This window comes from Callorhinus ursinus, unplaced genomic scaffold (genome assembly GCF_003265705.2).
Source record: "Callorhinus ursinus isolate GAN/ISIS: 27379988/994484 unplaced genomic scaffold, GSC_fseal_2.0 scaffold108, whole genome shotgun sequence".
NCBI classification, from domain to species: Eukaryota; Metazoa; Chordata; class Mammalia; order Carnivora; family Otariidae; genus Callorhinus; species Callorhinus ursinus.
Window position 1 is genome coordinate 611,268 of NW_027397170.1, and position 26,217 is coordinate 637,484.

The window sequence follows — 26,217 nt, forward strand, 5'->3', positions numbered from 1 at the left end:
GTACAAGAGGGTGACTCCTCTCTAGGCCTGAGTTCTCCTCAGTATTCTGAGAGCTTCGTTGCCATAGCAACTTCCAATCCTAGAGAGTCTCCAGTAAGGCTCAGGAGAGTCTGAATTGGGTTGAGGACTCGATGACCCAGGACTCCGGAGGGAAAGATCCCCCGCTACTACCTTCTCGACCTTGGAGTGTGTCCACAGCTTCCTCCCGGGAAAGGCAAGAAGACACACTTTGAGCCCAGTTCCTCCAGCTTTCATCGGCCCTTGGAAGCCCTGCCCAACCAAGCCAGGGGAACGCAGGGCGTCTTCACCCCGCGCCTTTCATCCCCTCTGGATCTCCAAGCAACAACTGGTTCATCACCCTAATGACGCTGACCCTTTTATGAGGCTGCTTTCATGTCAGCTGCCTGGGAGTGCCGTCTCAGCAATAAGCCTAGAGAGGGTGGCACGGCGCCCCAGACCCTGCCCTGGAGTTTATAAGGCAGCTCGCAGGGTGAGGTCCCTGCTCCATAGTGTCCCCAGTACTCTCACCCTTTATAGAAACACCCTGCTCAGCACGCTTGTCTTGCCTTATGCAGTCTGGACTGGGAACTCAGACAGGGCAAGGACACAGCCTAATCATCTTTGTAGTACCTCCCTCACCCAAAACAATAGTATTTGTGGGTATGAAACTGGAGTTTTCTGAGGTTAAATTGGGGGAGTTTGAGGTTAAAATTTTAGAGTTAAGAGGAACTAAAATAAGGGGGCAAGTGAATTTAAAAGGGATGGACTCCTTTCCTCCATTTCTCCCTAGTATATGCTATTCTCAGTAGGCTTCTTGCAAGGTCCTGCCTATCACAGTGCTAAGGGAGCAGAAACCACACCCACCGCTGGGTAGGGAAGGATGGGAGAGGCTCAGTGGGTGGGAAGAGAGAAGTCATTCATCCAGCCAATCATTCACTAGCCTCTCCAAAGTGCCTACTTTGTGCTAGGTTGGGAGGGCACAGACTCAGAGACCACTTACTCTGTCTGCCAGCTGTTCACAGTCTACCATCCACCTGTCTTTAGATCATCTTCTCACTGTGTTCTTTGCATCTAAGCCAAAACTCATTTACTCTCATAGCTTTAATTTTAGCTGTAGATGACGCTGGACTCTGTTGGTATCTCCAACCTAGAATTCTCAGTTGTGAGTTCTAGACGTCTAAAGCCAACTATCTACTGGATCTCTTGGGTGTTTCACAAAACCTGGAGACATAACATATTTAAGATGAACTTGTCATTCTCTCCCCACTTTTCAACAAAAGAAAAAACAAATGCAGTACTTGATTCTCTTTTCCTGAATTCCTTATCTTGTCAAATCGATTCACCGTGCAACTGATCACCAAATTAGAAAGATAGGAGACATCATAAACTCCCTCTTTCTTACTCCTGACTCCCAACTTATCACCAAGTCTTGTTGATTCTCCTACCAAATGTCTTCTAAATCTGGGCGCCTGGGTGGCTCATTGGTTAAACGACTGCCTTCAGCTCAGGTCATGATCCTGGAGTCCCGGGATCGAGTCCCACATCGGGCTTCCTGCTCAGCAGGGAGTCTGCTTCTCCCTCTGACCCTCTTCCCTCTCGTGCTTTCTATCTCTCATTCTCTCTCTCTCTCAAATAAATAAATAAAATCTTTTAAAAAAATGTCTTCAAATCTATCTCTCTCTGTTCCACCCCAATTCAGGCTCTCATCATTTTTATTTTTTAAAACTTGGAATACTACCATTGTCTCCTAACTGGCCCCCAGTCTCATCTCTCTCCATTCTTTAAACTTCTACCAATGACTTTCTACACTTGATCTTAGCCAAAATGCTGAGAAGCAATTACCAATGACTTTCTTAAAAGCAAAAACTGATCATGTCACTTCATTGGCATAAAATCTATCAATGGCTTCCCACTGCTGTTAGGATACAGTTTGAACTCTTTGACCTACCACACGAAGTCTTTGATTATTTGCCTCCTTTCGACCATCAATATTGACCCCAAATACTTGTAGTTCCAGAAAAATGCCATGACTTTTGCCAGTTTCCTCCACCCTTTCCTTCCACACCCTTCAAATCTCAAAACAGACATAACCTCCTCCAGGAAGTTTTCCATGATCCCCACTGTCCCTGAAGTTAAATACCGTTTGCTGTGCTCCCAAAGCCCCTCCATAATAGTTCTCACCGTGCGGTACTGTAATTGTTGTTGGTTTAGATGTCTAGCTCTTCCGGACGGTAACGTTCTAATTCGTCCATTTTTTTCTCAGCATGTGGTTTTGTACCTGGCACAGAGTAGGTGCTCAGAAGACATCTGACGAATAAACGATTGAATAAAAGAAGTGTTACTGCTCTATGGTAGTCTTTAGAGAAAGAACATTCGGGCATCAGGAATACCAGCAGCACCCCGCGTCCCGGGCGCCTAGAACGGTGTGCTCTGGGGCACAGCCGGCCCAGGTCCCGTCATTCTCCCCGCCGGCCACTGGGGGGCGCTGTGAGTCCGGCTTCCGCTGCCCGCCGCCGGAATTGGTCATGCCGGACGGAAGCTGGGGGGGCGGGGCCGGACGGAGCCCGGAACGACCCGGGAGGAAAAGCAGAGTCCTTGTGGCTGTGCTGCCCCTCCCCTGGTCCCGGCGCGCCTAGAGGGGCCCGGCCGGGGTGCTGCGAGGGCTCCGGGAGGTACGGAGCTGGGAGGCCACCGCGTCCGGGCCGCCTTAGTGGCGGGTCTCTGCCTCCGATTCCCTCGGGGGGAGTCGGTGGCGGAAGCCCTCTGGCAGTCTCTCTTAGGGGTATCCCCTAGTTGCGGGGCCCGCAGGCGGGAGGAGGGGTCTGTATCAGGAGTTTACTCGAGAGGTCTCTGTTTGGGACACCTTTTGGGAGTACATCTGTATCTGCTCCCTGGGGCAGTCTTGGTCTGGGGTTCCTTCTGGGAAGCCTATGTTTGGGATGCCTTCGACGAGATCTCTGTCTGGGACCTCTTCGGCGAAGGGGTTTCTGTGTCTGAGCCTCCTCATCCTGCTTTGTCAGTTCAAGGGCAGCACAGGTTTTCTCCTTTCCAAAGCCTTTTCCCCTTAGATTCTTTCACTCTTTTCTTTCTTGCCTGATGTTCTTCATCTTAGCCATGGACTTGACTGGGAATTAGAGGGAATTAATTGTTGTCCAGGTAAATCATACAGGAAAGCAAAATACCCTCCTTGTTTGCTCCCTCTCCCCATGAAGAGCGGCTTAAGACAGATCCACACAAAACAGCATCCCTGCTTATTTCTCCATGGAGTCATGGTTCAAGACTGGAAGCTGAGCCAGAGCTCCATTCAGCAGCAGGTCTTACACATCCTGGGCGCAGAAGGGAACCAGGGCAGTGTTTCCTTTAAAGCAGAGACTCTCTTTCCCCTTTATGGCAACATTTACTGAGAACCTGTCCTGAGCCAGTTACTGACCCTGTACTGGTTATAACAAAGATGAATAAAGTATAGCTCGCTGTCCAGTAACAGACATAGACACATCATTCCAATACACCCTGACCCTAGGAGGGGACAGACAGTGCTGAATCCCTGAGGCTGTGTATTCTGTCCAGATCCTGGGCTCTCAGTTACGGGAGGTCTGCCCTCTGTTTTCATCCCACTTAACCCAGTGTGCTTCTGTTTTTCAAGGTTGAAGGCTAAGCATGGGGAAGAGCTGCAAGGTGGTCGTGTGTGGCCAAGCATCTGTGGGCAAAACGTCAATCCTGGAGCAGCTTCTGTATGGGAACCATGTAGTAGGTGAGTGTTGTTGGGGCGGGGGGCATGGTGGAAGAAGTTGAAGAATAAGTAAGATTTGATCACAACACGAAGAGGCTAAAAGCTGGTGGTGGTGGTTATTGCACCCCACAGAGTAAAACTGCATAATGACCCCAACCCTAGCATATTGAAATCTGGAGAGAGGAAACCCAATACATGAGCTAGGGAGGAAAAGCTCTCAAGTCACACTTTTGCTTAGCATGGAATTAGCATGAGATTAATGTCTGTTCCCCCCCACACACACATGCAAGTCATCCGGTCCTGCCGGACTGTCCATCCCTGGCCCTCTCTCCTCGGCCCCACATTCCTTTCTCTCTGGCTGGTAAGCCTTTTAGGATATACTCAGTCACTCACGTTTCCCACCTTCCTTCTCTCTACAAACAAGTTTTCTCTTCATCTTGTCTCAGGTTCTGAGATGATTGAGACCCAGGAAGACATCTATGTGGGCTCCATTGAGACCGACCGGGGGGTGCGGGAACAGGTGCGTTTCTATGACACCCGGGGGCTCCGAGATGGGGCTGAACTGCCCCGGCACTGCTTCTCCTGCACTGACGGCTATGTCCTGGTCTACAGCACGGACAGCCGGGAGTCCTTTCAGCGTGTGGAGCTGCTCAAGAAGGAGATCGACAAATCCAAGGACAAGAAGGAGGTGTGTGTATGCAGGGAACACCGGTGATGAGAGGGAGTGGGCCCTGGGCTGGTTTCGGGGAGCCTGGCATGGCTGTTTTTCATTCATATCTCAGGAGATGGGGTAGGAGCTAGAGGGGGGATGGAGGCCACTGGAGGCGGTCTTCCCCCTGGAGGTGGCCGTGTGTTGAGGCAGCTCAACCAGAGAGGCTTTTCTTTATAGTTTCAGGGGTTCCTGACCTAACTCCAGAAGCCCCCACTAATCTTTCTTGATGATGGTTCCTTGCTCTTAGCTGTGAAGGCGCTTCTGTTCCCAAATCCCCCTGTAAGCTGCAGGCATTTGGGGGGGTGCTCCCTTACCAGTTGTTTAGACAGACTGATAGCTAGTAACGAGCAGGCATAGGTGATACAGCGTTTATAAGGGAACTCCTGGAGGGAGGGCCAGATGGAGGCCAGAATTTAAACAGAGGAAGGAGAGAACAAAGCAACCATCTCCCTCTCCCCAGTTACTGTTTCTAATATAGGAAGAGGTGAAACGTTAGGCATTGAGACTTTCCCTTCTCTTAGGACTCCTGGGTAGGTGCCTGCCATCACACCCAGGCCTGAGGTCCACGGTACATCCTCAGGTCTCTACTCTTGTCTTCCCCAGGTCACCATCGTGGTCCTGGGCAACAAGTGTGACCTGCAGGAGCAGCGGCGTGTCGACCCAGACGTGGCTCAGCACTGGGCCAAGTCCGAGAAGGTGAAGCTGTGGGAGGTATCTGTGGCCGACCGCCGCTCTCTCCTGGAGCCCTTCGTCTACCTGGCCAGCAAGATGACCCAGCCCCAGAGCAAGTCTGCTTTCCCCCTCAGCCGCAAGAACAAGGGCAGCGGCTCGTTAGACGGCTGAACAGCTGCCATTCCCTCTCCACCTACCCAGCCTCATTCCAGCTTCTGGGGCTCTGGAAGATGTGTCCAGTGGTGGGGTTAGGCAAGCTGTCCCTCCCAGGCCAGGCAGCTGGGCTGTCCCAGGCTCAGGTCACTTTCCCTCCCTCCCAACTCTGGGAAGTGCAGATAATCGAGGCTAGTGCCCCCAAATCCTCCCTCCCCTCCAGCTCTCATCATCCCTGCCCTGCTGTGACCTGGGGCAGTTGTGGGTCAGTGTCCCCTCCCACCTGCCCTGGCTGGGAAGCAGAGCCACCATGCAGACGTTCCCGGTCCAGGCTCTGGTTTCTGTCACCGGGGTCCCCCCACCTGTGGGTTTCCTGCCAGTGACAGACACACACACACACACACACACACACACTCACACTCACACCTATGGCACCAGCCTGGACTCTGGAGAAAGGCATCTGGGTATCGCGCACACGCATGGAGGTGTGTACCCGCGTTCACGAGCGTGCCTGCTGGTGTCCAGCTCTGACTGGCCTCTCCTTGGCTAGAAGCAGCCAGCCTCCTGGGAAGTGTAATTTTCCGCTTTCACTCTCCCCACTCCCCCAAGTTGTTTTGCTTCCTCTTCCTGCTCAGGGAGCACACAGCCCTCATTGGCTGAGATGGAATGGAATGAAGGCTGGGCTTCGCCCGCTGGCTTTGGGACCCTGCAAGGCCTTTCCCCTCTCTGGGTTTCAGTTTTCTCATCTGTAAGGTGATGGGAGTTGCTTAGATGATCTTCTGGATCCTCTCCAGCCCTCAGATTTTCTCACGCCTGTGGCTTCAGGCTGGCTGTTACTGTGCCCTGGCTTCTGCCTCTTCAAGGTGCTATGCCTCCAGGCCCTGGAGGCTGAGACACTGCTCCCCCCAACCACCAGGGGGCAGGCGTGCACTGTCCGCGCTAGTTGCCAGAGTGGCCACCCAGTGCCCACTCAGCGGACCTCACACCGGTGGGGCCTGGTCTTCACCCCTTCCTGTGGTTTTCAGCTAATAGCTGGACTTCTATTTATAAATTACTTGTGTTTCTCTGCCTGCTGCCATGGTGAAGGCTGGACAAGGTGCTCCTCTAGCCCCTCCTTACCTCAGATGCCTGAACAGAACAAGGCAAACCAGTAGCAGCTTCTCAGGAGCTGTCAGATCTGTCGGGACTCAGAAGGGTGGTTACACTTTCAACATGCTATAAAGTGAGCTTGTCACCCACAACTTCCCATGTCCACTTCATGCTTCTAATGTGCACACCCAGCATAGATGAGACGCTAGAGCCAGGTGACTTCTAGTACACACCCCTTCTCCCCAAGACGGGAGAGATGAGCAGGACGGGCCACCCAGGGCTGGGCGAGTTGAATTAGGGCATATACAGGCTCGGGCTTGAATTCATTTATTGATGTGTTGGACACAATAAAACCACAACTGTTATCAAAAAGTTTCCCTTCCCTCCCCCCTCCTTGTCCTCCCATTGGAAATATCTAAAAAAAGAAAAAATACAGGTGGATACTGGCAAAGTCCCATATTGTGGGATGAAGGAGCAGTGCTGGGGGTGGGATGGGGGTTGTGACATTGACTTTGACAACATGAAAATAGGTCTTGAGAGTATGTCATCCTGGATCTCAACACTCAGCTTCACAGTGAGGGGGGCTGGGTGCTGGATGGAAGGAGGGGAAGCTGGATTTAGTGTTAGGGACCAGCTTGGGGTGAGGAGCTGGAGGGGAAAGCTCTTTGGGAGCCCTGGTGTAGGGGGGGGGTTGGTGTTTGCTGGGTCCAGAGTCTGAGACCCAGTGCTTCCCCCACCCATATGGGGTTCACAAGGAATCAAAGGCTGAGGAGAGAGCTTGTGTGGGGTTGATCACCTCTGTTAAAACTGGGCCCGGCCACAAAATCACCCTCACCTACCCCTCTCCTAGCCCCATCTTGTTAGAGCAAAGGAACCCCAAAAGCTTTCAGCCCCAGCCCCATCTTGCCTTTGCCCCCATGTAGCATTGCTCCCTTTCTCCTCCACAGTCTTCTTCCACTCCCCCAGGGTCACCCTGTCCAGATAGCCTTGAACCCTCTCCAGCTTGAGACCCCATCTGCCACCTCAGTGATTCTCTGGAGAATCCAGTAAATGGGGAGGGCCTCCCCTGCAGACTTGTCCCCAGCCCAAAGTTAAGATTCCTAGGGCCTCTGGCCATGGAGGTATAGGTCTCGAGTGGGGGAAATGAGAGCACCATGGGGCTGGGGCTAGGATTTTGCATAGATCTTTGGGATTTCTCAGTTTGCTCCCCATAAATCAGGCTGGGCAATGCAGGGGCGCCCAGCAGTAGCCTGAGAAGGCTGGGGAAAGGAGGGTGGGGATGGAAGGTCCTTGGGCCCGGAGGGTAGTAGTGGAGTCCCTAGTCCAGACTGGGTAAAAGGCAGATGCCCTTGAAACTAGCCCAGCTCTTCCTCGATTGGGCAGGAAGCGCTCAGCTGTAAAAGGCAGTTTCCTGGGGATGGAGGAAACTGAGGCATCTTGGGAAGAGGAAGTGGGGACAGCAACTGCTGGGAAACGAGCCCTGGCCTCCCCAGGAAGCCTAGTAGGGGGCAAAGATGATGGGCCCTGTGGCAGGGCGGACAGCTCCTGCTGGGGTACGAAACAGAGCTGGGCCCAGGATGGGAGCTGGGAAGAGGGTGGTGGCTGCTGTGGGAGCAGGCCGGAGGGCCAGGGGCCCTGGCAGGGCACAGATGGCAGCGGCCGCAGCCGGGATCGGGCTGGGCAGAAAGCGGGCCGCCAGCGTCTTGGTGAGTTGCTTCTGCAAGGCCAGTTTCGACTGCAGAGAGGAGAGAGAGGAATGGACACAGTCTGACCCAGGAAAATCCCACCCCTCCCGGGGCTCCATCCTTGGGCTTTCTGCTGCAGGAAAGACGTGCCTTATAGGGTTCCAAACCTAAATCCTCCCTTCCCACCCCCAAACACTCATTCCAAAGGGCTTTCTCCACCACCTGTCTTCCTGCCCAGAGGAAGGAGGCTGTGGGGTGGGGGCAGAAATGGTCTCTAGGAGATGCACGCCCACCCTTTCTCCTGACCCACCTCCCCGGAAATTCCTCTGGGCAGATCCCAAGATGGCCAAAAACACCAGCCCAGCTCTCCCTCGGCCCAGGCAGCCTTGAAGGTGGGGGGAGGGAGGGTGGCTTCCTTCCTGCCCCACCTTCTACCCCCCCTCCAGTCTCCCCAGTTTGCCCTTTTCTGGTCCACCCCCTGCCCACCTCCGGACCTGGGGCCCAGCCCTGTTGCTGAAGACAGATACCTTGAGGATACTCACAGCCAGCGCTGCATGCTTCTGCAGCTTGCTGTGCTGGCTGGAGGGCTTGGGGGGCTTCCCAGCCAGGCGGTCTTTGTGTCTCCTGCTGCTCAGGTGCTAACGGACAAACAGACAGACAGACTGGCAACGGGATGAAGCCCAAGGACCCCCACACAACCCTATCATCCTCAACTAGCTAACCCTTCCTCCACCTGTGAGTTGCATGTTGGACACACGTTTGTGGGGTGTCACCCTGGGAAGGGGAGGTGAGACTTGGCCTTTGCCCTCCAGGAGCCCCCTGTCCTTCCAGCCTTGCTCCTCTTCCTTTACTGGCTCCCTCTGGGCACCCGACACCAGTTCCACCCCCTCAGCCCTGCTCCAGCCCCAGTCCCGGCCTCACTTCTCCCACCTGCTTGAGCTGGGTCTCTGAATTGACTTGGAGCTGACACAGAGCACAGTGAAAAGGAGGGCTGGGCCCCTGTCGGGCCCCCTGGCCCCCTGCCACTTTCTTGGCCTTGTGTCCAGCTCCCCGGGGAACTGGGCGGCCCCGGCCCCTTCGGGGAGCACCTCGCTGACCTTCCACCATCCACCGGTGCTTGGCTCCTGAGAGAGGAGGGAAGACAACCCATCAGCACCGAAGAGGAGCAGCAAGGGCCATGGAGACCCCCACACCGAACTAGGTCAGTCTGGCTGCCCCATGAAGCCTCCAGCCACCTGAGAGTTCTCTTCCCCACCTCCGCAAGGTCCTCCCAGCTTCGGTCATTTTCTGCCAGCAACCCCCCACCCCCAGGCCTTCTTGCGGTGGAACTGCACGGCTTCCCTTTGCTCTCATCTCCTGCCTTCCTTCTGGGTCTGACCTATGGACAGACGGAGGAAGTGTTTCCGGCCTTCTCCCAGTGACCCTTCAGTCCTTGTTGCCCCAGACTTCTCTTCCCAATTCTCCCGCCTCAAGCACCAGCTGGAGGAGCCAGAATGCCCACCCAGTCACAGCTGAACACAAGGCCTGTATCGCCAAGCCCTTGAGCCAAATGCCCAGAAACTCCAGCCTGCCTGCAGCTGGGGAGGGCCGGCTGCCTGTCCCTCTCCTCTCCTAGACTCCAGCGCACTGACCTGTGTTGTGAGCCTGTAGCTGGGAGGCAGAGTTCACTGTCACCTTGCACGTGGGGCAATAGAGGCGCCCCTTCTCACTCCTGCCCTCCACACTCACACCAGTTCCCACAGCAGCGGCTGCTGGCTCAGGCCCTGGTGCCTCCCTCCCAGGCTCTGGGGAGCAGGGTAGGCAGGAGGAAGAAGAAGAAGAGGAGGCAGCATCCAAGAGGTCTGAGTGGGTCGGCTCCCTGGGCGTGGGGTCCGGAGTCAGCAGTGGCTGGACTTGGGGTCCAGGAGGAAGGGCCTCAGGAACTGCTGGAGAGATGGAAGGCATCGGGTAAGAATCATCTTGAGACCATGATCTTAAGTAGTGATATGTTGGGGGTGGCATGGCAGAGTGGAAGCATCCCTGACGTAGGGATGACCAGCACTGAAATCCAGACTCCACTCTACCACCAACTCACTGGGCAGACTTGGGCTTCTTTGGGCCTCAGCTTCCCCATCTGAAAATATAAAGTTGGACAGAGGGGTCTCAGAAAGCCCTCACAGCCCTGATACTTCAGAGTTATTAGCTAACTGTAAAATAAGTGGAAGTGGCCAATAAGATGCACTGGAATATTCATAGAGCACTACTCATAATAGCATAAAACTGAAACCTATCCGGGGCGCCTGGGTGGCTCAGTTGGCTGAGCATCTGCCTTCAGCTCAGGTCATGGTCTCAGGGTCCTGGGATCGAGCCCCGTGTCTAGTTCTGCACTTAGTGAGGAATCTGCTTCTCCCTGTCCCTCTGCCCCTCCCCCTTGCTCATGCTCTCTCTCTCTCTCTCTCTCTCTCTCTCTCTTAAATAAAATCTTTTAAAAAAAGATAAAACTGGTAACTATCCAAATGTCCATAACAGGAGAGTAGATTTAAAAAAAGAGTTGTATGGTCACGCAAGAGGGCTCTACACAACTTCATGCAACGACACTGAAGAGGCCAGGCACAAAACCTCCATACTACAGGATTCACCAAAACCAGGGGCAACTGATTGATGGCAAGAAAAGTCAAGATCACTTGGGGGAGGGGTGTAGGTAGTTGAATAGTGTTGCCCCCAAATTCACGTCTGCCTGAAACCTCAGAATGTGATCTTATTTGGAACCAGGGTCTTTGCAGATGTAAGTAGTTAAAATGAGATCAGAGTGGACCAGGGTGGACCCTAATCCAATGACTGGTGTCATAAGAAGACCATGTGGAAATAAAATAGGATAAAAACAGAGAGGAAGACAAACCACAAGAGACTCTTAACTCTAGGAAACAGACAGGGTTGCTGGAGGGGAGAGGGGTGGGGCAATGGGGTAAACGGACGATGGGCATTAAGGAAGGCACCTGATGCAATGAGCACTGGGTGTCGTATGCAACTGACTCTACCCCCAAATTAATAATACATTATGTTAACTAATTTGAATTTAAACAAAACAAAACAAGAGCATGTGAAGACACAGAGACACGGGGAGAATGTGATGTGAAGACAGAGGCAGAGATTGGAGGGCTGCATCTACAAGCCAAGGAATGCCAAAGACGGCCAGCAACCACCGGAAGCTAGATGAGAGGCGTGAGACAGAGTCTCCATCTGAGCCCAATCCCATCGACACCTTGATTTCAAACTTCTCACCTCCAGAACGGTGAGAAAAATAAATGTCTGTTGTTTTCAGCCACCCACTGTGTGGTCATTCACTGTGGTAGCCCTGGGAAGCTACTACGAGGCAGTGACTGGGGGAGGGGGCGGCTAGGAGGGCTTCTGAGTGCTGGTGCCATGTTTCTCCATCTCAGTATATTCCGACTGGGAAAGTTCGTTGAGCTCAGCACTTGTGATGTGTGCCTTTCTCTGTATGTATGGGCTACCCCAACATAGGTAAAAATAATAAGCAGAAATCTCCCAACCCCTCACCAGAAACCAGATTTGGATTGGTGAGTGGGGAGGGGAGAGAGAAGAGTTCAGGACTGACCTTTGTTCTGCAGCTCTCCTGGGGATCCACTGGCTGAAGTCGGGGTTGGGGACACCAGCACCCCATCCTGGGCCAGGGTTTGTGGTCTCTGCTTGCTCTTGGCAGCTTCGACAGCCTTGAGTTTTCTGGCGTGTTTGTGGCCTTTGTAATGTGCTTCGGCTTGGTTCTGGGGAGGGGAGGGCTTGGGGTCACCATTTCTTTGCTGAGTCTGCAGGCCCCCTCCATGAGCTGGTGCTGGGCAGGGGGCAGGTCAGAGGGGGCAGGGCTCCAGCCAGACAAGAGGGGAATCCTTGTTTTGTTTTTGTTTTTTTTAAGATTTTATTTATTTATTTGACAGAGACACAGCGAGAGAGGGAACACAAGCAGGGGGGGTTGGGAGAGGGAGAAGCAGGCCCCCTGCCGAGCAGGGAGCCCGATGCGATGAGGGGCTCAATCCCAAGACCCCGGGATCAAGACCCAAGCTGAAGTCAGACGCTTAAGGACTGAGCCACCCAGGCGCCCCAGAGGGGAATCCTTGTCATCACAGCATGTGTGTGGCCCTGAGGTTTATAGAATTCCTTCTTATACATACATGAGCCCCCAGGCAAGCAGCTTCTGGCTTCAAATTCTGTCTCAGCCACTTATAAGCTGTGCATCTCTGGGCAAGTCGTCTCACCTCTCTGAGCCTCAGTTTGCTGACTCGTAAACTTTGTGACAATACTGACCTCACAGGGTTGTGAGAATTAAAAAGAACATGAAGGACGCCTGGGTGGCTCAGTCGGTTAAGCAGCCAACTCTTGATTTTGCCTCAGGTCATGATCTCAGCGTCATGAGATGGAGACCCGCGTTGGGCTCTGCGCTCAGCCAGGAGGCTGCTTGAGATTCTTTCTCCCTCTGCTCCTCCCTCCACTCTCTCTCAAATAAAGAAATAAAATCTTTTTAAAAAAATAAATAAAAGGGGCACATGGTGCATGGGCGCATGGGCGCAAAGTCGTTAAGCATCTGCCTTCGGCTCAGGTCATGATCCCAGGGTCCTGGGATCGAGCCCCGCATCGGGCTCCCTGCTCAGTGGGGAGGCTGCTTCTCCCTCTCCCATTCCCCCTGCTTGTATCCCCTCTCTCGCTGTGTCTCTCTCTGTCAAATAAATAAATAAATAAATAAATAAATAAATAAATAAATAAATAAATATAAATAGAACACGAATGACAAGGGCCTAGTACATATAGCAGGTGCTCAACAAATGTTAGTTACCAAGTTCATAAAGGCACAAATGGAAAAAATAGAGCATTCTTCATACTTGGGGTATGTGCACCCAGAACATTCGTCCCTTTGTTCATTTTTTTCAGCAAATCGTTTTTGAGCATTTGCTCTTTGCCAGGCTCTGTGCCAGGGGCCCGGCATGGAGAAGACATGGTCCCTCCCTCAGAGTGACGTCTTTCTGTCCATCCCTTGCAAGACTCATATGACCTGAAAACCTGAAAAGAACCCCTGAATCTAGCCTGTTGGTGTCCTCCCTCCTTCAACCAGAGGTCCCTGCTTATTGCTCCCAAGTATAGGAAAGGCAGGCCCCTGCGGCCCCTCCCTAGACCCTTTCACCAGAGCAGATCTCCCCAAGCCCCAGAATTTTCCAGACAGAAGGTAAATATTCCCTGGGGGTCCAGAATGAGGCTTCTCCATTATCTAGGGGTAGGCTGTGGTAGAAAGTACGTGGGCCTTGGGGTCAGCCAGGCCTGGGTTCAAATCCCAGCTCTGCTACTCACCAGCTGTGTGGCCTCAGGCAAATCACTTAACCTCTCTGAGGCTGTTTCCTCATGTGAAAAGTGGGGATAATAGCACCTCTATCCATCTCACAAAATATCATGAGAACTAATTAAGATGATGGGAATGAACATATTCAACACATTAACCCTCCGGTGCTTTAAGAACTCAGCTCCAGACCAGGAACCAATAGGGGCCCCTGGGACCCAGAGCAGGGAAGGGCAGTCTTTTCTCTTGCAGAAGGATCCAGAACACAGGAGAGAAGCAGAAGGGAGGGAAATGGAGGCCCCAGGGCCACTAGAGATGAGGCAGAGGAATTTGGAGAGAAGAGAAGGCGGGATGGGTAAAGGACCGGGAGCGCCTCTTCTGCACCCAAGGATGGAAAATACGGACCCCAGTCCCTTTGCCAGCCCTATTCCTCCAGGAAAGACCCCAGCAGCCAGTGTCCAACCCTCTCCCTGCCCAGCCCCCTCCCCAGCCTGTTTCCGCTACTCCCTCTCACCGCTGAGTTGAACCTCAGGTGACAGATGTTACAGGAAATGAAGAGCTTCTTCTTCAGAGGGGAGGGGACCCCAAACGTGTGGCTGATGACAGCTTTCTGGATCGGGTCCATCTGTGAAGGGGGTGGGAGGGCACAATAACGCTGGGGTCGGCTCTGGAAGGGGAGGCAGTACAAAATGCCAGAAACTACAGACTACTAAGGAGGGCAGGCATCGGGACATAGGAAGAACTTCCCCATCCCTGTGGGTAGGAGACACACGGGCACAGTCTCTTCTCTGGCTGACCTCTGTTAGCCTGGGCTTCAGCTTGGAGGCAGGGGGGATGGCCAGGGTGACCTCCGTGATCGGGAGAAAAACAACCATGTCCCGGTGATCACCTTGGCCTCTCTTGCTGCCCCTCTGGTCTCTGCTTTGGGTTTTTTTTTTTTCCTTATTCACAAAAATCACTATTGGGACAGAGTTGGGGGCAGGGAGAAACAGGGACGGGACAAAGAGTCTCTCTGTTGGAAATCCTCTCCCATAACCCAGCCTTGTGCTGGGCCTGTGGGCTGGCGGGGAGAAGGCTTATCTTTTCAGCTCTGCCACTGTCACAGGGCCCGAGGGGGGAGTGAGGGCATGGCCAGGGCAGGTGGGGGGCCGGGAAGGGGCAGGTTGCAGCACGTGCAGGCCAGACGGTTCCCTGAGTCGTAGGGTTATTTCTTTGGTATATTAATTTATGTGGGGTTTTTTTTCCCCCTCTTCCTTATTTTAACTTTTTTTTTTCCTTCTATCAAACCAAGCCTTTATGTTTCCTTTCCTCAGGGGCTGCTTGTTGGACCAAAAGCAGTTGTCTGGGCTTGCTTATCAAGAGGAACTTTCCAGACCTCCCTGAGAGAAGAGAACAGAGGCTTTGAGAGAAAAGCATGGTTTCAGAAACTCCCTAGGGAACAGAACGAGGGTCTAACCCTCACCTAACAGCACCTGGGGCTGGGGGCAGGCAGGGGACAGGAGCATGGCCTGCAGGGCCCCCAGAGAGGCGGGCAACAGAAGCTGTACCCACTCCCAAGGGACTGTGTGCATGGTGCGTCAGCAAGTGACGGAGAGGACCAAACAACAGGGAACCCTTCCCAAATGGCTCAGGCTCCTGTGGGCCTCTGTGCGACGCTGGAGGTTAGAAAGGGAGGGACTCCTAAGGGTGACGGAGACTGAATTTCCCACCGTCTTGTCAGGATGGGCTGGGGCTCCTTGATGATTACATCTGATGTTTCAGAATTAAAGAAAGGGGGGGTACTTCTTATAGTGAAGTAAAATTCATGCTCCCTGCACCTGTCATTCACACACACGCACGTGTGGAAATACAGAGACACAGAGCATAGAAGCCTACAGGCAGGTACGAATCACAGAGCCATGCAGAAAAATGCAGACCCACAGGAGTACAAATGGCACACTTCACAGACACACTCACAATCACCCAACCCCCCACACACACACACTCAGAGGTGAGACACACACCAAACACGTAGAGTCAACACAAAGAGAAAAAATCTCTCAGAGACACGGGCACATACATTAATTACATACAGTTACCAAGGCGCAAGAGTTGTTTACACACACATCCACAAGTATCAAAGACCCATAGAAACATAAACTAAAACAGAAGGGCACACCCCAGACATACAGATGTCCCTCTACAAAAACTCAAGTGTAACCTCCAGGCCACAGGCCCAGCAGTCATTACCGGGGGGAAGGGGGTGACACCATCCTCATTCTTTGGTCTCGGGGAAACCTGGACCCAGGGGTCCCTGTTTTGGGAATGCCCAGTCACTCTTGGGGATGTTGCTCCTACTTATACCCAGCTTCCAAGAGCCAGCCCCTCCGTACCCACCTTCCCTGCCCACCCCCAAGCTCGGCCGCATGCCCCCACCCACCAGCCCAGCCCGTACCGTGCTGAAGTTGGGGGTGAGACTGAGCGGGGTGGCGCCATTGAAGTGGAAGGCGAGCAAGTGCTTGAAGTCCAGCGGGGGCTGCAGAGGCCTGGCAGGCAGGGGCAGGGAGGCCAGCAGGGGGCTGGGGGCACTGGAGGCCGGGCCTGCTGCAGGAGGAAGAAGGGCAGGGTCTGAAATGGGGAGCCACAAGGCTCACAGTGACCTCCACAGCCAGAAAAAGAGACTGATGGGCTTCTTGGATGTGGAGCCAGGGCAGAAACTGTCTCCCTCTTCACAAAGCAGCACTGGCTAAGCCCGGGGCACTCACAGCCCATTTCGGTGCCTCTCCTCTCCACAGTGGGGGGAGCAGAAGCAGGGAGACCACAGTTCTCAGTTCCCAGCCCCGAAGGATGCCCCTCCTATCCCCTCCAGAGGCAGCCCGAGGGCCCCAATGAACCCAGCTGGGAATCAGGCCAAGGGAGGAGCAGAGGAGTACACACACACACACACACACACACACACCCCACACACCATGGAGACTGTGTGATGTACTGGGTTTCCATTTATTGCAAGTTAAACCCAAACCCAGGGGACCTGGGGAAAGGCCAGCCCCCTCCCCTCTCACTAACTGCCCCCCTCCTGATCCCCACATCATTCACTGCAAGGGCTGACAGAGAAGACGGGGAAACCTGTTGGAATCTGAAGGGATGTTGTTCCCTAGCTCTGGTGAGGCCCCAACTCCTTCCAGAAGGCAAAAAGCCCTCTAACCCCTGGATCAGGCCTGAGGCTGGTCCTCAGAGCTGGCCGGTCCAGCCACGTGGTTTTAGGGTCTTTGGTCTTAAAGGTCTGAGGCAAGGGCAGGGGAAGGCTAGGAACTTTGGGGAGCAACCAGACTCTGAGGAAGAAAAGAATTAGAAATAAATCCAGTCCATCGGGACTTTTCTGGACCCTGTCATTGCAAAACCATAAGAAGTCCTTTCAGATTTTTTGTGTGTTAACAATATGCAAGATAGATTTATTTTACATTGATAGATGTATATGTCTATATACACAGCCATATGCAGAAGAGTCTCACGCAGTGGGCAGGGGAGGTAGGGCACCACTACCTCCCTTGAACTGGTAGCTTGTGCACAGAGAGGGTGTTGTGCTGTGTGTCAAAAACAAGGAAGTCATCTCCTCTCCAGTTCTATCTGAAGAGAAGAGATGCTGCCAGCGGGGGAGCTAACAGCCAAGAACCCCCTCTCCTTTCCCTCAGTCCCTCAATTCCTGAGACCCAGTCTTCCTCTCTCCCTCCAAGACTCTTCAGTTTTTCTAGGGCCCAAATCTGGGCTTGGTCCAGACGGAAAAAGGTGAGCTACTCCTCACCAAACTCTGGCAAGGGCAGAAGCGATATTGAGGGTGCCCCCAAACCTAGCATGTCTGCCGGCTTGCCCAGGCCTCCCGTGACGCAGCCCTTCCTCCACAGCCCACCGGGCACGGTCAGTACTCGGCACCGAGCGGAGGAAGCCCGGAGCAGGTGGGTGGGAGGCCACGGTGAGGCGGTCAGCTTGGGTGTAGCTCAGTCAGATCCGCCTTGGCCCCCTAGACTAGCGCCCCCGGCCCCAGGCTGACTGGGCGGAGGGAAGGCGGCCTCCCTCACGGGAGCTGCGACCCCAGGAGCCCCTCCGCCCACCCACTCTCCAAGAACTCCACGGCCAGCGCAAAGTCAAACTCGTGCAGCGGCGGCCCGTCCACGGCGATCTTCACCGCCGGGCCGCCCCGGCCCTCCCCGGCCCCGCTCTGCCCCCACCACCGCAGCTCCCGGCTGCGGCCCACCTTGTCCAGGAGGCCGGCGCCCGCGGGCAGCGCCAAGGCTAGAGCGGCAAGGGCGGCGAAGTCCGGGAAGAGCTCGTGCAGCTCAGAGCGAGCGCACGCCAGCTTGGCGCACAGGGCCCGCGGGCCCAGCCGCCCCAGGCTGCGCACCACGCGCTTGAAGAGCGCGAAGTCGCCCAGCGCCCGCTGGCGCACCACGGCGGGGGCGAAGGTGCGCAGCAGCACCCGCAGCGCTCCCTCGCCGTGCGCGCCCAGCTCCTCGGGTGCCTGCGGGTAACCGCGCGGGTCGAAGATCGCCGCGAAGGCGGCCACGGCGTCCAGCGAGGGCCCGGGATAGGAGTCCCACAGCCCCCTCCGCATGGAGTCCAGGAAGGCCCCCCGCAGCCGTTCCAAGCCCCGCACGGCAGCCTCGGAGTAGCCGACCAGCTCCACGCCACGGTAGGTGCAGCACCCACCGCCCAAGTCGGGGCCGGAGGAAGCCAAGTCCTGCAGGAAGCCCTGGAGGCGCGCCCCACCCGAGCTGCGCTGCGCTTGGAGGGAGGCCGCGGCCGCCATCACCAGGGGCTGCAGCGAGGCCAAGTCTGGCTCTTCTGGCTGCAGGACAAGGGCGAGCTTCTGCACGGTGGGCAGAGTGTCCAGCAGCAGGTAGGTGAAGGCCACGAAGGTGAACTGGCGCAGGGCGAGGGCCAGTGCCCTCGCTGTAGGGGAGGCTGGGGCAGAGGCCTCCAGTGTGGGCACCAGGCAAGGCCAAGCCTCAGCCACTGCTTCCACGATAGGCAGCAAGGACGCCCAGGGCACTGGCCGGGGTCCCGCCAAGTCAACAGCAGCAAGGTCCAGTGCCGCCCGGAGCTCGGGGACCGTGTGGGAACTGGGGCCACCATGGAGGCGGAATAGGGCATCCAGCACACTTTCATATTCACTTAGGTAGGCCGGGGGCTCAGGATCTGTCCGGCCGGGGAGGCAGTGTAGCTCGGTGAGCAGTGGGCAGGCAGCGCGGAGTTGTGGGCCCACGTGCCCGAGGCGGTCACTGGGGAGGCTCGAGCTGAGCCAGGCCAGCTTGGCTGCAGACACACCGAAGGCCTGCAGGATGTCCAGGAGTTGGCCAGCAGTGGCATCACCCTCCTGTAGCTCCACACTGCCCAGGAACGTGGTAGCCGGCTGGCCATCACAGGGGGACACCGAAGTGGCAAACAAGGCCAGACTGTGGGACTCAGGCCAGTCCCTGGTCTCGTCCAACACCAGCCCTACATACGGGGATGCCTTCAGGCGCTGGCAGGCCTCTGTGTGCAAGACACTGGCAATGGCCACCTGGGACAGCCAGGGAGAGAAAGGGAGGGACAGAGTTAGGCTTGTCCTGAGCAGGGGAGGTAGCAGTACCGAACACAGAAAGGGCACAGGCCTCGGGGGCAGGCAGACAGACCAATCCTGGCTTGGCTGCTTACTGGCTGGGTGACCTTGGGCAAGTCATTTCACCTCTCTGAGCCTCAGTTGCTTCAGCTCTGAAATCAGGCTACTACTTGCCTCTCAGCTCCTTAAAAGGTTGTTGTCAATTAAAAATGTAACTTTCTGTGGCTGTGCTTATAAGTGTAAAACTGCTTGAGGAACCATAAAGATCCTGCAGCATTTTGTGTGTGTTTCTACAGCATGGCCCCGGTTCCTCTTCCTGGGAGTCTCTCTCCACTGTGCGCTCAGGAATTAACTCATAGACATGTTTCCTCCCATTTACGTAGAGCCCCAACTGTGTGCTCTGTTTGTCCGTGTGTCAGCTGTCTGTAGGATGAGATCTAACTCCCCCACCCTCACGCAAGTCCCTAGGACTCATACACCTGGTACCTAGGACAGAACTGCAACTTGCATGCCCCGAGGGGCCACGTGGATGGTACTGGGCTTGATGTGGGCCAGGGATACACCAAAAGGAATGGAGAAGCCGTGGGTCTTCTTCATGCCCTGAGAGCACAGGGACCTAGCTTTTCAGAAGTCACAAACCCACATTTTCATATGTAATCTTTCTCTCTCTTTTTTTAACTTGGAAACTAAGTGAGGTTTTCCAAAAACACTGTGAAAATCAACAAAATACATCTGTGGGCCAGTCAAGCCCCCAGGCTACCCAGCTTGCAACCTCTGGCCTCTGCTGGGAGGGAAAGCCCCTCTGCCCCACCCCTGGGGACAGGGCCTGGTCTGGCCTCTTCGTGGCGGTGCCCCCAGCAGCTGGCCCAGGGCCTGGCACAGAGCATGGCTCAGTGAAAGATTCTGCTGGGTGAAGGTATGAATGAAGCTCTCTGGCTCCTGCCCGGGGGCCTGGAATGTTGGTGCTGTGCCCAGAGGGCTGGATGTCCTCCCTCCTCAAGCCCTCCCCCACACCTCTGGCCGCCACCCACCTGCATGTCCCTCACCCTCCTGGGGCTGTAGCAGTTGCCATGCTCTGTGCCCAGCAGGGCCTGGCACAGGTTGAACCTCTGCAGCTCGAGCAGGGCGGAGCAGCGGTCGTCGGGCACATCCTCCTTGGCCATGCAGTACACCGTGGTCAGCACGGCCACTTTGGCCGGGTCCACCTCCATCTTGACGCTCCTGGAGGTGGGGGGCGTCTCCAGATCTGGGTAGGCCCCTCCTCCCTCGGCGTGGCCCTCAAAAGTGGGCTGGCCCCGGTTGACGGCCAGCGCCTGGCGGTGGGCCCCCGAGGTCACGTGGCGCAGCAGGGCATGGCGCTGGAAGTTGTCGGTGCCCACGGTGAAGGCATTCTCCGCTTTGCCATGCTTGTTCCGCACCAGGGCCTGGCGACACTCGAGGCAAAACATCAACTTCCGCTCATAGTCGAAGTCCAGCCAGGGAAACTCCTCTTTCCAGTGCTCGTTGAAGTAACGCTTGCACTTCTTGTTGGAGTTGGAGGCCTCTCCTGCGGGTTTCTTCCCTGGGGGCACCATTCCTGCTCGAGGGGCAGGGCACCCCCAACCCCCACCCAAGTGCTCTGGCCCCCCAGCCTCCCCCTACACACCGCGGCACCTCCCTTGACAATGGAAGTTGGTGGGGAAGGCAGGAGGGGAGCACGCTGGGCTAATGGGGACCATCCATCTAACTTAGCTGGGAAAGTTTATTCCTGCTCCTCCGGTGGGAGACTGGAGATGAAAGAGACAAGGGAGAGGTGTTAGAGGGTCCACCGTGGGTTCATGCTGCCCACAGAGCACTCCCCAACTGACCGGGGCACAGCACCTAACTGGGAAGGGCTACTGGAATGGGTGGGGTCATGCCAAGGGCCACAGAATGTCATCCAAAGTGGGGGGAGGCCTGGGGGCCCCAGCCCACTCTGAGGGTCTCCCTCCATCCGGGGAGGCCTGATGGGCTTTGACTGTTGAAGCATGGCTGAACTCGGCTCTGGAAAGACTGGCACCATCTGTGCAACTGAGTCCAGGTGACAGCAGTTCCCAGGGCTCGTGAATAATCTGTAACTGAGCCAGGATCGGACCTTGACTCCTCATTCAAGGATGGCCAGTCTCTTCAGTCCACAATCATTTATTTCATGAGAATGAAGTTATTAGCACAAAGCTGAGCTCCCAGAGCCACGGGGCCAAAGAATGGCATTCGCTTTCACTGGGCCTCCCTTCCCTAAACCTATACGTGGGCACACTCACACACACACACGCACCCTGATAGTGTGGTGCTGGGTAAAGAAGCCTAGAAGTGGGGGTGGGCCCCAGACTGAAGGGGCTAGCTGGCCACCTGTGCCTTGCTCACTCTTCTACCACCCCAGGCACGAGGCCAGGTGAGCCGTTCAGGACCAGAGGCCACGTCCTGACAACGGCCAAAACCAGCCACCTCTACCTCCTTACTGTCCCTCAGCCCTGTCCCCTAGATGCCCACTCGTCATGACAGCAGTAACTACCCTTTGTCAAGTGGGAACCGCATCAGGCCTTGTGCTAAGGACTTTGCAGGGGCTCCATGAGAAGACCAAGACTACTCCTGCAAGTACTCTCTGAGGGTGGTAACCTCCTCATTTTGGAGAGGAGGAAACCAAGGCTGGGGGACCTTAAGTGACTTGCTCAAGGTTCCACAAGCAGAAAGTGGCTGAGGCAGAGTTAGAACCTACGTCCAGGGGCGCCTGGGTGGCTCAGTCGGTTACACGTCTGCCTTCGGCTCAGCTCATGATCTCAGGGTCCTGGGATCGAGCCCCGCATCCAGCTCCCTGCTCAGTGAGGAGCCTGCTTCTCCCTCTCCCTCTGCTCCCCACCCCTCACTCATGCTCAGTCTCTCTCTCTCTCTCTCAAATAAATAAATAAAATCTAAAAAAAAAAAAAGGTCCTGTTAAGAAAATGAAAAGTCTTAAAAAAAAAAAAATCTACATCCACTTGCCCCCAAAGGCCAAGCTGAGACTCTGGCCTGCACTGTCTCACCTGGATTATATATCTGCCTCCACCTCTGCAGTCACACCCCCCAAATGTGTCCCTCCCTCAGCATCCAGAGAGCCAGCTCACACACAGCCCACTCCCTTGCTTCCACCTCTTCACCGCTGTCCTAAGTGGTTGCCTGAATCCACACACCTCACCATGAGCCATCGAGGTCCTCCTCAGCCTCCCAGTGCTCCTGGCTGCTCCAGAGGCTCACCATTCCCCACCCCACACCCAGCTGTTACTCTGCTCCTGCCTTCATCCTCTGTGCCTGGAATTTCCTATCCCTCCTCCCTGGCTAATTCCCATTCATTCCTGGAGAGCAGCTCTGCATCCCCTCTGCCACCCGGATCCCCCCAACTGGGGCTGGTGCCTGTCCTCTAGTCTCCCATAATTCTCTGGGTGTGGGTCTTGATAATACAATATGGTAAACTCAGGGATTCTCTAACGTGTCTCTGCACTTGGTTCCTAGAAGGCCAAGATCACGTTTGTTCATTTTGGGATCCCTAAGCCCCTGTAGAGGGCTCGGCATGAAGATGCCTTTGAGCAAAAGCTTGTTGTTTAAGAGAATGGAAGGACTGATTTGGGTTGTATGAAAGAACTGCCTGTTTCTAAGGCTACTGGTTAGATGACTGGGCTCTGAGAAAGCAGTGATTGTCTTGTCCTCCTGATATGCCCAGCACCCTTCATGGAACCTAGCACTTAGTGGATAAGTAAAGGGCAGATGAACAGAAGGCCAGGGGTATCCTGTTCAGTGCAAGGGAAGGTGCTCCCTATTGCCTGTTGCAGTGAAACTCATCACTCCTCTTCCCTTAGGCTCTCAGTGGCATTTGGGACTGCTCACCCCACCCTCCTTGAAACATGCATTTCTCTTGGCTTCCAAGACCCTATGTCTCCCAGCTTTCCTTTCCTCCATCAGCACCCCTCCGCCTCTGATGTCATCTTCTCCTCCTCTTCCTAACCTAAAACTGTCCCAAAAGTTCAGAACCATGTCTGCTGGTCACCCTGAAATAAACCACCCCAGCCGGAGCCATTCCTCTGGGTGCCACACCTCTCCATCCAACCACTTTCCTGGCTTGTCTAGATGGAACTGTTGATCTGTCCCTACAGATAGGCTCCTCTCCCAGTCATCCCCAGCTCAGGAAACGCCTGCTCTCCTACCCAGGTGCTCTGGCCAGAAAGCTGCCCCTCCAGCCCCTGCTCTCTCCCATATCCCGGAGCTGGTCTATCCACAGGTACTGTCGGTTCACCCTCCACAATCTGCCTGTAACCTGTCTTGTCTCTCCATGCCGCTGCTACCAGCCTTGTCCAGGGCACCTGCATCTCTTGCCTGGACTACGGCAGTCACTTCCTGATGGCACTCTGGGCTTCCACTCTTACCCTTCTCTGAGCCATCTGGACCAATAAGAGCTGGAGGGGGCTTTTGAAAACATACTGCTTAAAACCCCTCTGTGACTTCTTGCTGTCTGAGGCCAGGGGCAGGATCCCTTTCGAGGTCTGGCACTGCTGACCTCTCTGGTGGCCACTTGTGCCTCTCTCCCCTTCCCGCTACTTCGGCCTTTCCTCAGTTCCTCCAGAGTGCCAGGTTCCTGTCCCCAGGGCCTTTGCACATGCTGTACCCGCTTCCAGAATGTCTCCACCTCCTCTCAACACTTTGCCTATTTCATTTCCCCTTTGGTCCCCTCTTCCAAGGAGACTTCTCTGTCCCTTCCCAGGAGGTCCTTTTCTTTTCTGTCACTATTTCCTGTTTGTTCCCTCCATTGTACTCCTCACGGTTTACAAATTTGCTTATTTTCTCTGCATTTCTATTGCATGGCACGCTCTCTCTTTCTCTCTCCTTCTCCTTCTTCTTACTCTCTCTCAAGAATGTAAGCTTCCTGAGGGCAGGAAAGGTAACTAACTTGTTCACATCTGAACAGAAGGGAATGCTGCCTGGCACCCAGCAGGTGCTCCACAAAATTTGGGGAGTGAATGAATAAGGGACCACCAGCTTTCAAGCAGAGAGAACAATGGAGTGGTGTCTTGGGCACCTGTTGGGTGGCTAAAACAGCTGCCTTTGACCTCCTTTCCTCCCAAGATCCCATGATTCTGTGACGCTGTCTAGCTCACCACCCAAAGGATCTTAGAATGTGGAGGAGGTGCAATTCCAAGGTGGTACCCTTTGGAAGTTTGTCAGCTCCTTTCCGTATACCTAGAACTGGCTATCCTGCCCCATTCTGCAGAGGGATAAAATTACTATGTGACCTAGGATGTTTTTGATCAAAGAACAAAAGAGTAGGTAGGAAGGATGCATGGGAAGATGGATTCTGAAACTGCAGTGTCAGATATGGTAGCTAGTAACCACATGTGGCTGTTTATAATTAATCAGAATTAGAAAAACATTGTAGAATTCCTCAGTCTCGCTAGCCACATTTCAAGTTCTTGATAGCCACGGGCTACTGTATGAAATGGCCCAGACAGAGACCACTGACTTCATCCCACAAAGTTCTCTTGGACAGCGCTACTCTAAAACAACCCAGCCAAAGTTACCTCAGCCTGAGGGAACCAGGCTGGACGGGGTGGGCTGTAAATAAAATGTGACTATGTGACCAAGGCTGACCAGGGCAGTGCACCTGTCAGACCCAGGTCCGCCACACCGCTCTGCACCCTGGCCACCTAGACGTGAGCCGCCACAACTTGTGGGGCTCCTGGGGTGACTGTGTATTGGTCTCCGGTCCCAACTCCACCCTGGCAGGTCAGCCTCAAACACAGAGCTTATGTGGCCCCAGGGTGGCGGTCCCCAGCCTCGCCCCCAGGCCCCTTGGGGAGCCCCTAGGGGGATCCATGTTCCGGGGCGGAGGACCAGCGAGGTGAGAGCTCCCTGCTCGCCCCGGGCCAGGACACGGAGGGCTGGGGAACTTCCTCAGGGGGGCGTGTGGTGGGGGAGCTCTCGAAGGTCCCGGAGGCCCCCGCCTCCCCCCCGTTCTGCTGCCCCGCCCGCAGCGCGCCCACCTGTCGCCCGCCCCCCCCCCGGCCGGAAGCTCCGGGAGGGGGCGCCCCGCCCGGCCCGGGCACCGCGCCCGCCGCACACACTCACGGAGACTCGGGAGCCACCATCTTGCGCGGTGGACGCTCTGGCCGCGGTCTCCTTGGGCTCCACTGAGCGACAGCAGCCACTAGCGGTAACCGGGGCGAAGATGCGCCAGCAGCCGGCGACGGCCGGGTTGGCGGGCAGGGCGGCGGCGCCCTGGGGCTCACCTGGCACGGCCGTCCCCCCTGCGCGCGCGCTCGGCAGGCAGCGGGGGCGACGGAGGTGAGACCACCGGAAGGGTGTCCCGCCAGCAGGAGGGACAGGGTCATTCATTCGTCACGGGCACCCGCCCGTTCTAGAGGAGCTCCCAGGTGAGAGCTCCCAGGTGAGAGTCAAACAGAGCGCTAGGGAGGCACCGGCGAAATGCTTTGGGACCACAGGGGACCAGGGGGGAAGCCTACGGTCTGCGGGGAGAGTCTATTAGGTTTCACTGCAGGGTAAGTAAAGTTTTACCAGGGGTAGGGCATCCCAGGCAGTGGGCCTGGCTCAGCCACCATGGGGAAGTTGAAAGTGCAGTGCAGGTTCACAAAGGTCAAGGCAGAGTGGAAGTATGGAGGGGAGGGGGCGGTGCCTGCTGCTGGAAGGCTCTGCAGGGAGTACTGCGGAGTTTGACCTTCTGAACCTGGTGGGGAACCTCAGGAGAGGGGTTCCCTGTGTGGGTTCCCAGGTGGGGGGGAGGAGAAGGTGGAGGAATGTGGAATTGTGGCCGGCCATCCCTCCCAGATCTGGAGTCCAGAGGCCTGCAGTGGGGCTCCAGTGACATTGAACTCTGAGGCCTTGGGCTAGACACTTACCTATGAGCCTCAGCTTCCTCCCTCTGTGAAGTGGGAATTACAGCTGGGTGAGGAGGAAAGGGCAGGGCAGGGATGGGTCTGAGGAACAAAGGAGCTAGGTGTGGAGGCTGTTTGAAGAGGGGGTGCTGCGGCACTTGGTGATTTAGTCTCCCCTTCCCATCAACACAGTCATCCAGAAATGTCTTCCAGCCGCACCACCCTCCCTAGTTGGGTACACTTTTCTCCCACACAAGGCCTAGGGCACACGTTGATTTGAGGTCAGGACCTCTCCGGTGGCTTCTGGGAACTCCCCCAGCACCCTTCACACCGCACTGCTCTGTGCCGCCCACCGTCTGCCGCTGACATTCACCGTGAACCCTGCCCCCCCCCCCCCCCCCCCCCCCCC

General features: G+C 55.4%; 3 protein-coding genes across 3 annotated transcripts in view; 1 reads left to right on the forward strand and 2 right to left on the reverse strand.

The window, feature by feature from the left end:
- Positions 1-2,534: 2,534 nt before the first annotated feature.
- Positions 2,535-6,728, forward strand: NKIRAS2 (NFKB inhibitor interacting Ras like 2). The gene is made up of 4 exons (XM_025861811.2): positions 2,535-2,672; positions 3,644-3,751; positions 4,177-4,418; positions 5,046-6,728. The coding sequence occupies exons 2-4, from the start codon at positions 3,658-3,660 to the stop codon at positions 5,283-5,285; spliced, it is 576 nt and encodes a 191-aa protein (XP_025717596.1). The 5' UTR covers positions 2,535-2,672; positions 3,644-3,657; the 3' UTR covers positions 5,286-6,728.
- Positions 6,729-7,678: 950 nt separating this feature from the next.
- Positions 7,679-26,217, reverse strand: part of ZNF385C (zinc finger protein 385C) — a 28,139-nt gene continuing 9,600 nt past the window's right edge. The window contains exons 3-9 of the mRNA XM_073889493.1: positions 15,796-15,944; positions 13,876-13,986; positions 11,637-11,802; positions 9,673-9,966; positions 8,972-9,165; positions 8,569-8,679; positions 7,679-8,091 (exon numbers count right to left, since the gene is read on the reverse strand). Coding sequence (XP_073745594.1) covers positions 7,855-8,091; positions 8,569-8,679; positions 8,972-9,165; positions 9,673-9,966; positions 11,637-11,802; positions 13,876-13,986; positions 15,796-15,944 — 1,262 coding nt within the window. The 3' untranslated portion in view covers positions 7,679-7,854. The remainder of the gene's footprint in view (positions 8,092-8,568; positions 8,680-8,971; positions 9,166-9,672; positions 9,967-11,636; positions 11,803-13,875; positions 13,987-15,795; positions 15,945-26,217) is intronic.
- Positions 16,359-25,129, reverse strand: CUNH17orf113 (chromosome unknown C17orf113 homolog). The gene is made up of 3 exons (XM_025861810.2): positions 25,045-25,129; positions 19,968-20,702; positions 16,359-18,897 (listed from the first exon to the last, which is right to left on the reverse strand). Exons 2-3 carry the CDS (start codon positions 20,508-20,510, stop codon positions 17,413-17,415), a joined length of 2,028 nt encoding a protein of 675 aa, XP_025717595.2. The 5' UTR covers positions 20,511-20,702; positions 25,045-25,129; the 3' UTR covers positions 16,359-17,412.

Bases quoted from the DNA above. Each gene is read 5' to 3' on its own strand.
- NKIRAS2 (XM_025861811.2), top strand. From the start codon at position 3,658: ATGGGGAAGAGCTGCAAGGTGGTCGTGTGTGGCCAAGCATCTGTGGGC. The intron at 3,752-4,176 runs GTGAGTGTTGTT...ATCTTGTCTCAG, and splicing joins GTATGGGAACCATGTAGTAG to GTTCTGAGATGATTGAGACC. The intron at 4,419-5,045 runs GTGTGTGTATGC...TGTCTTCCCCAG, and splicing joins AATCCAAGGACAAGAAGGAG to GTCACCATCGTGGTCCTGGG.
- CUNH17orf113 (XM_025861810.2), bottom strand. From the start codon at position 20,510: ATGGTGCCCCCAGGGAAGAAACCCGCAGGAGAGGCCTCCAACTCCAAC. The intron at 18,898-19,967 runs GTGGGTGGCGGC...TGGCTGTCCCAG, and splicing joins GGAGGGTGAGGGACATGCAG to GTGGCCATTGCCAGTGTCTT.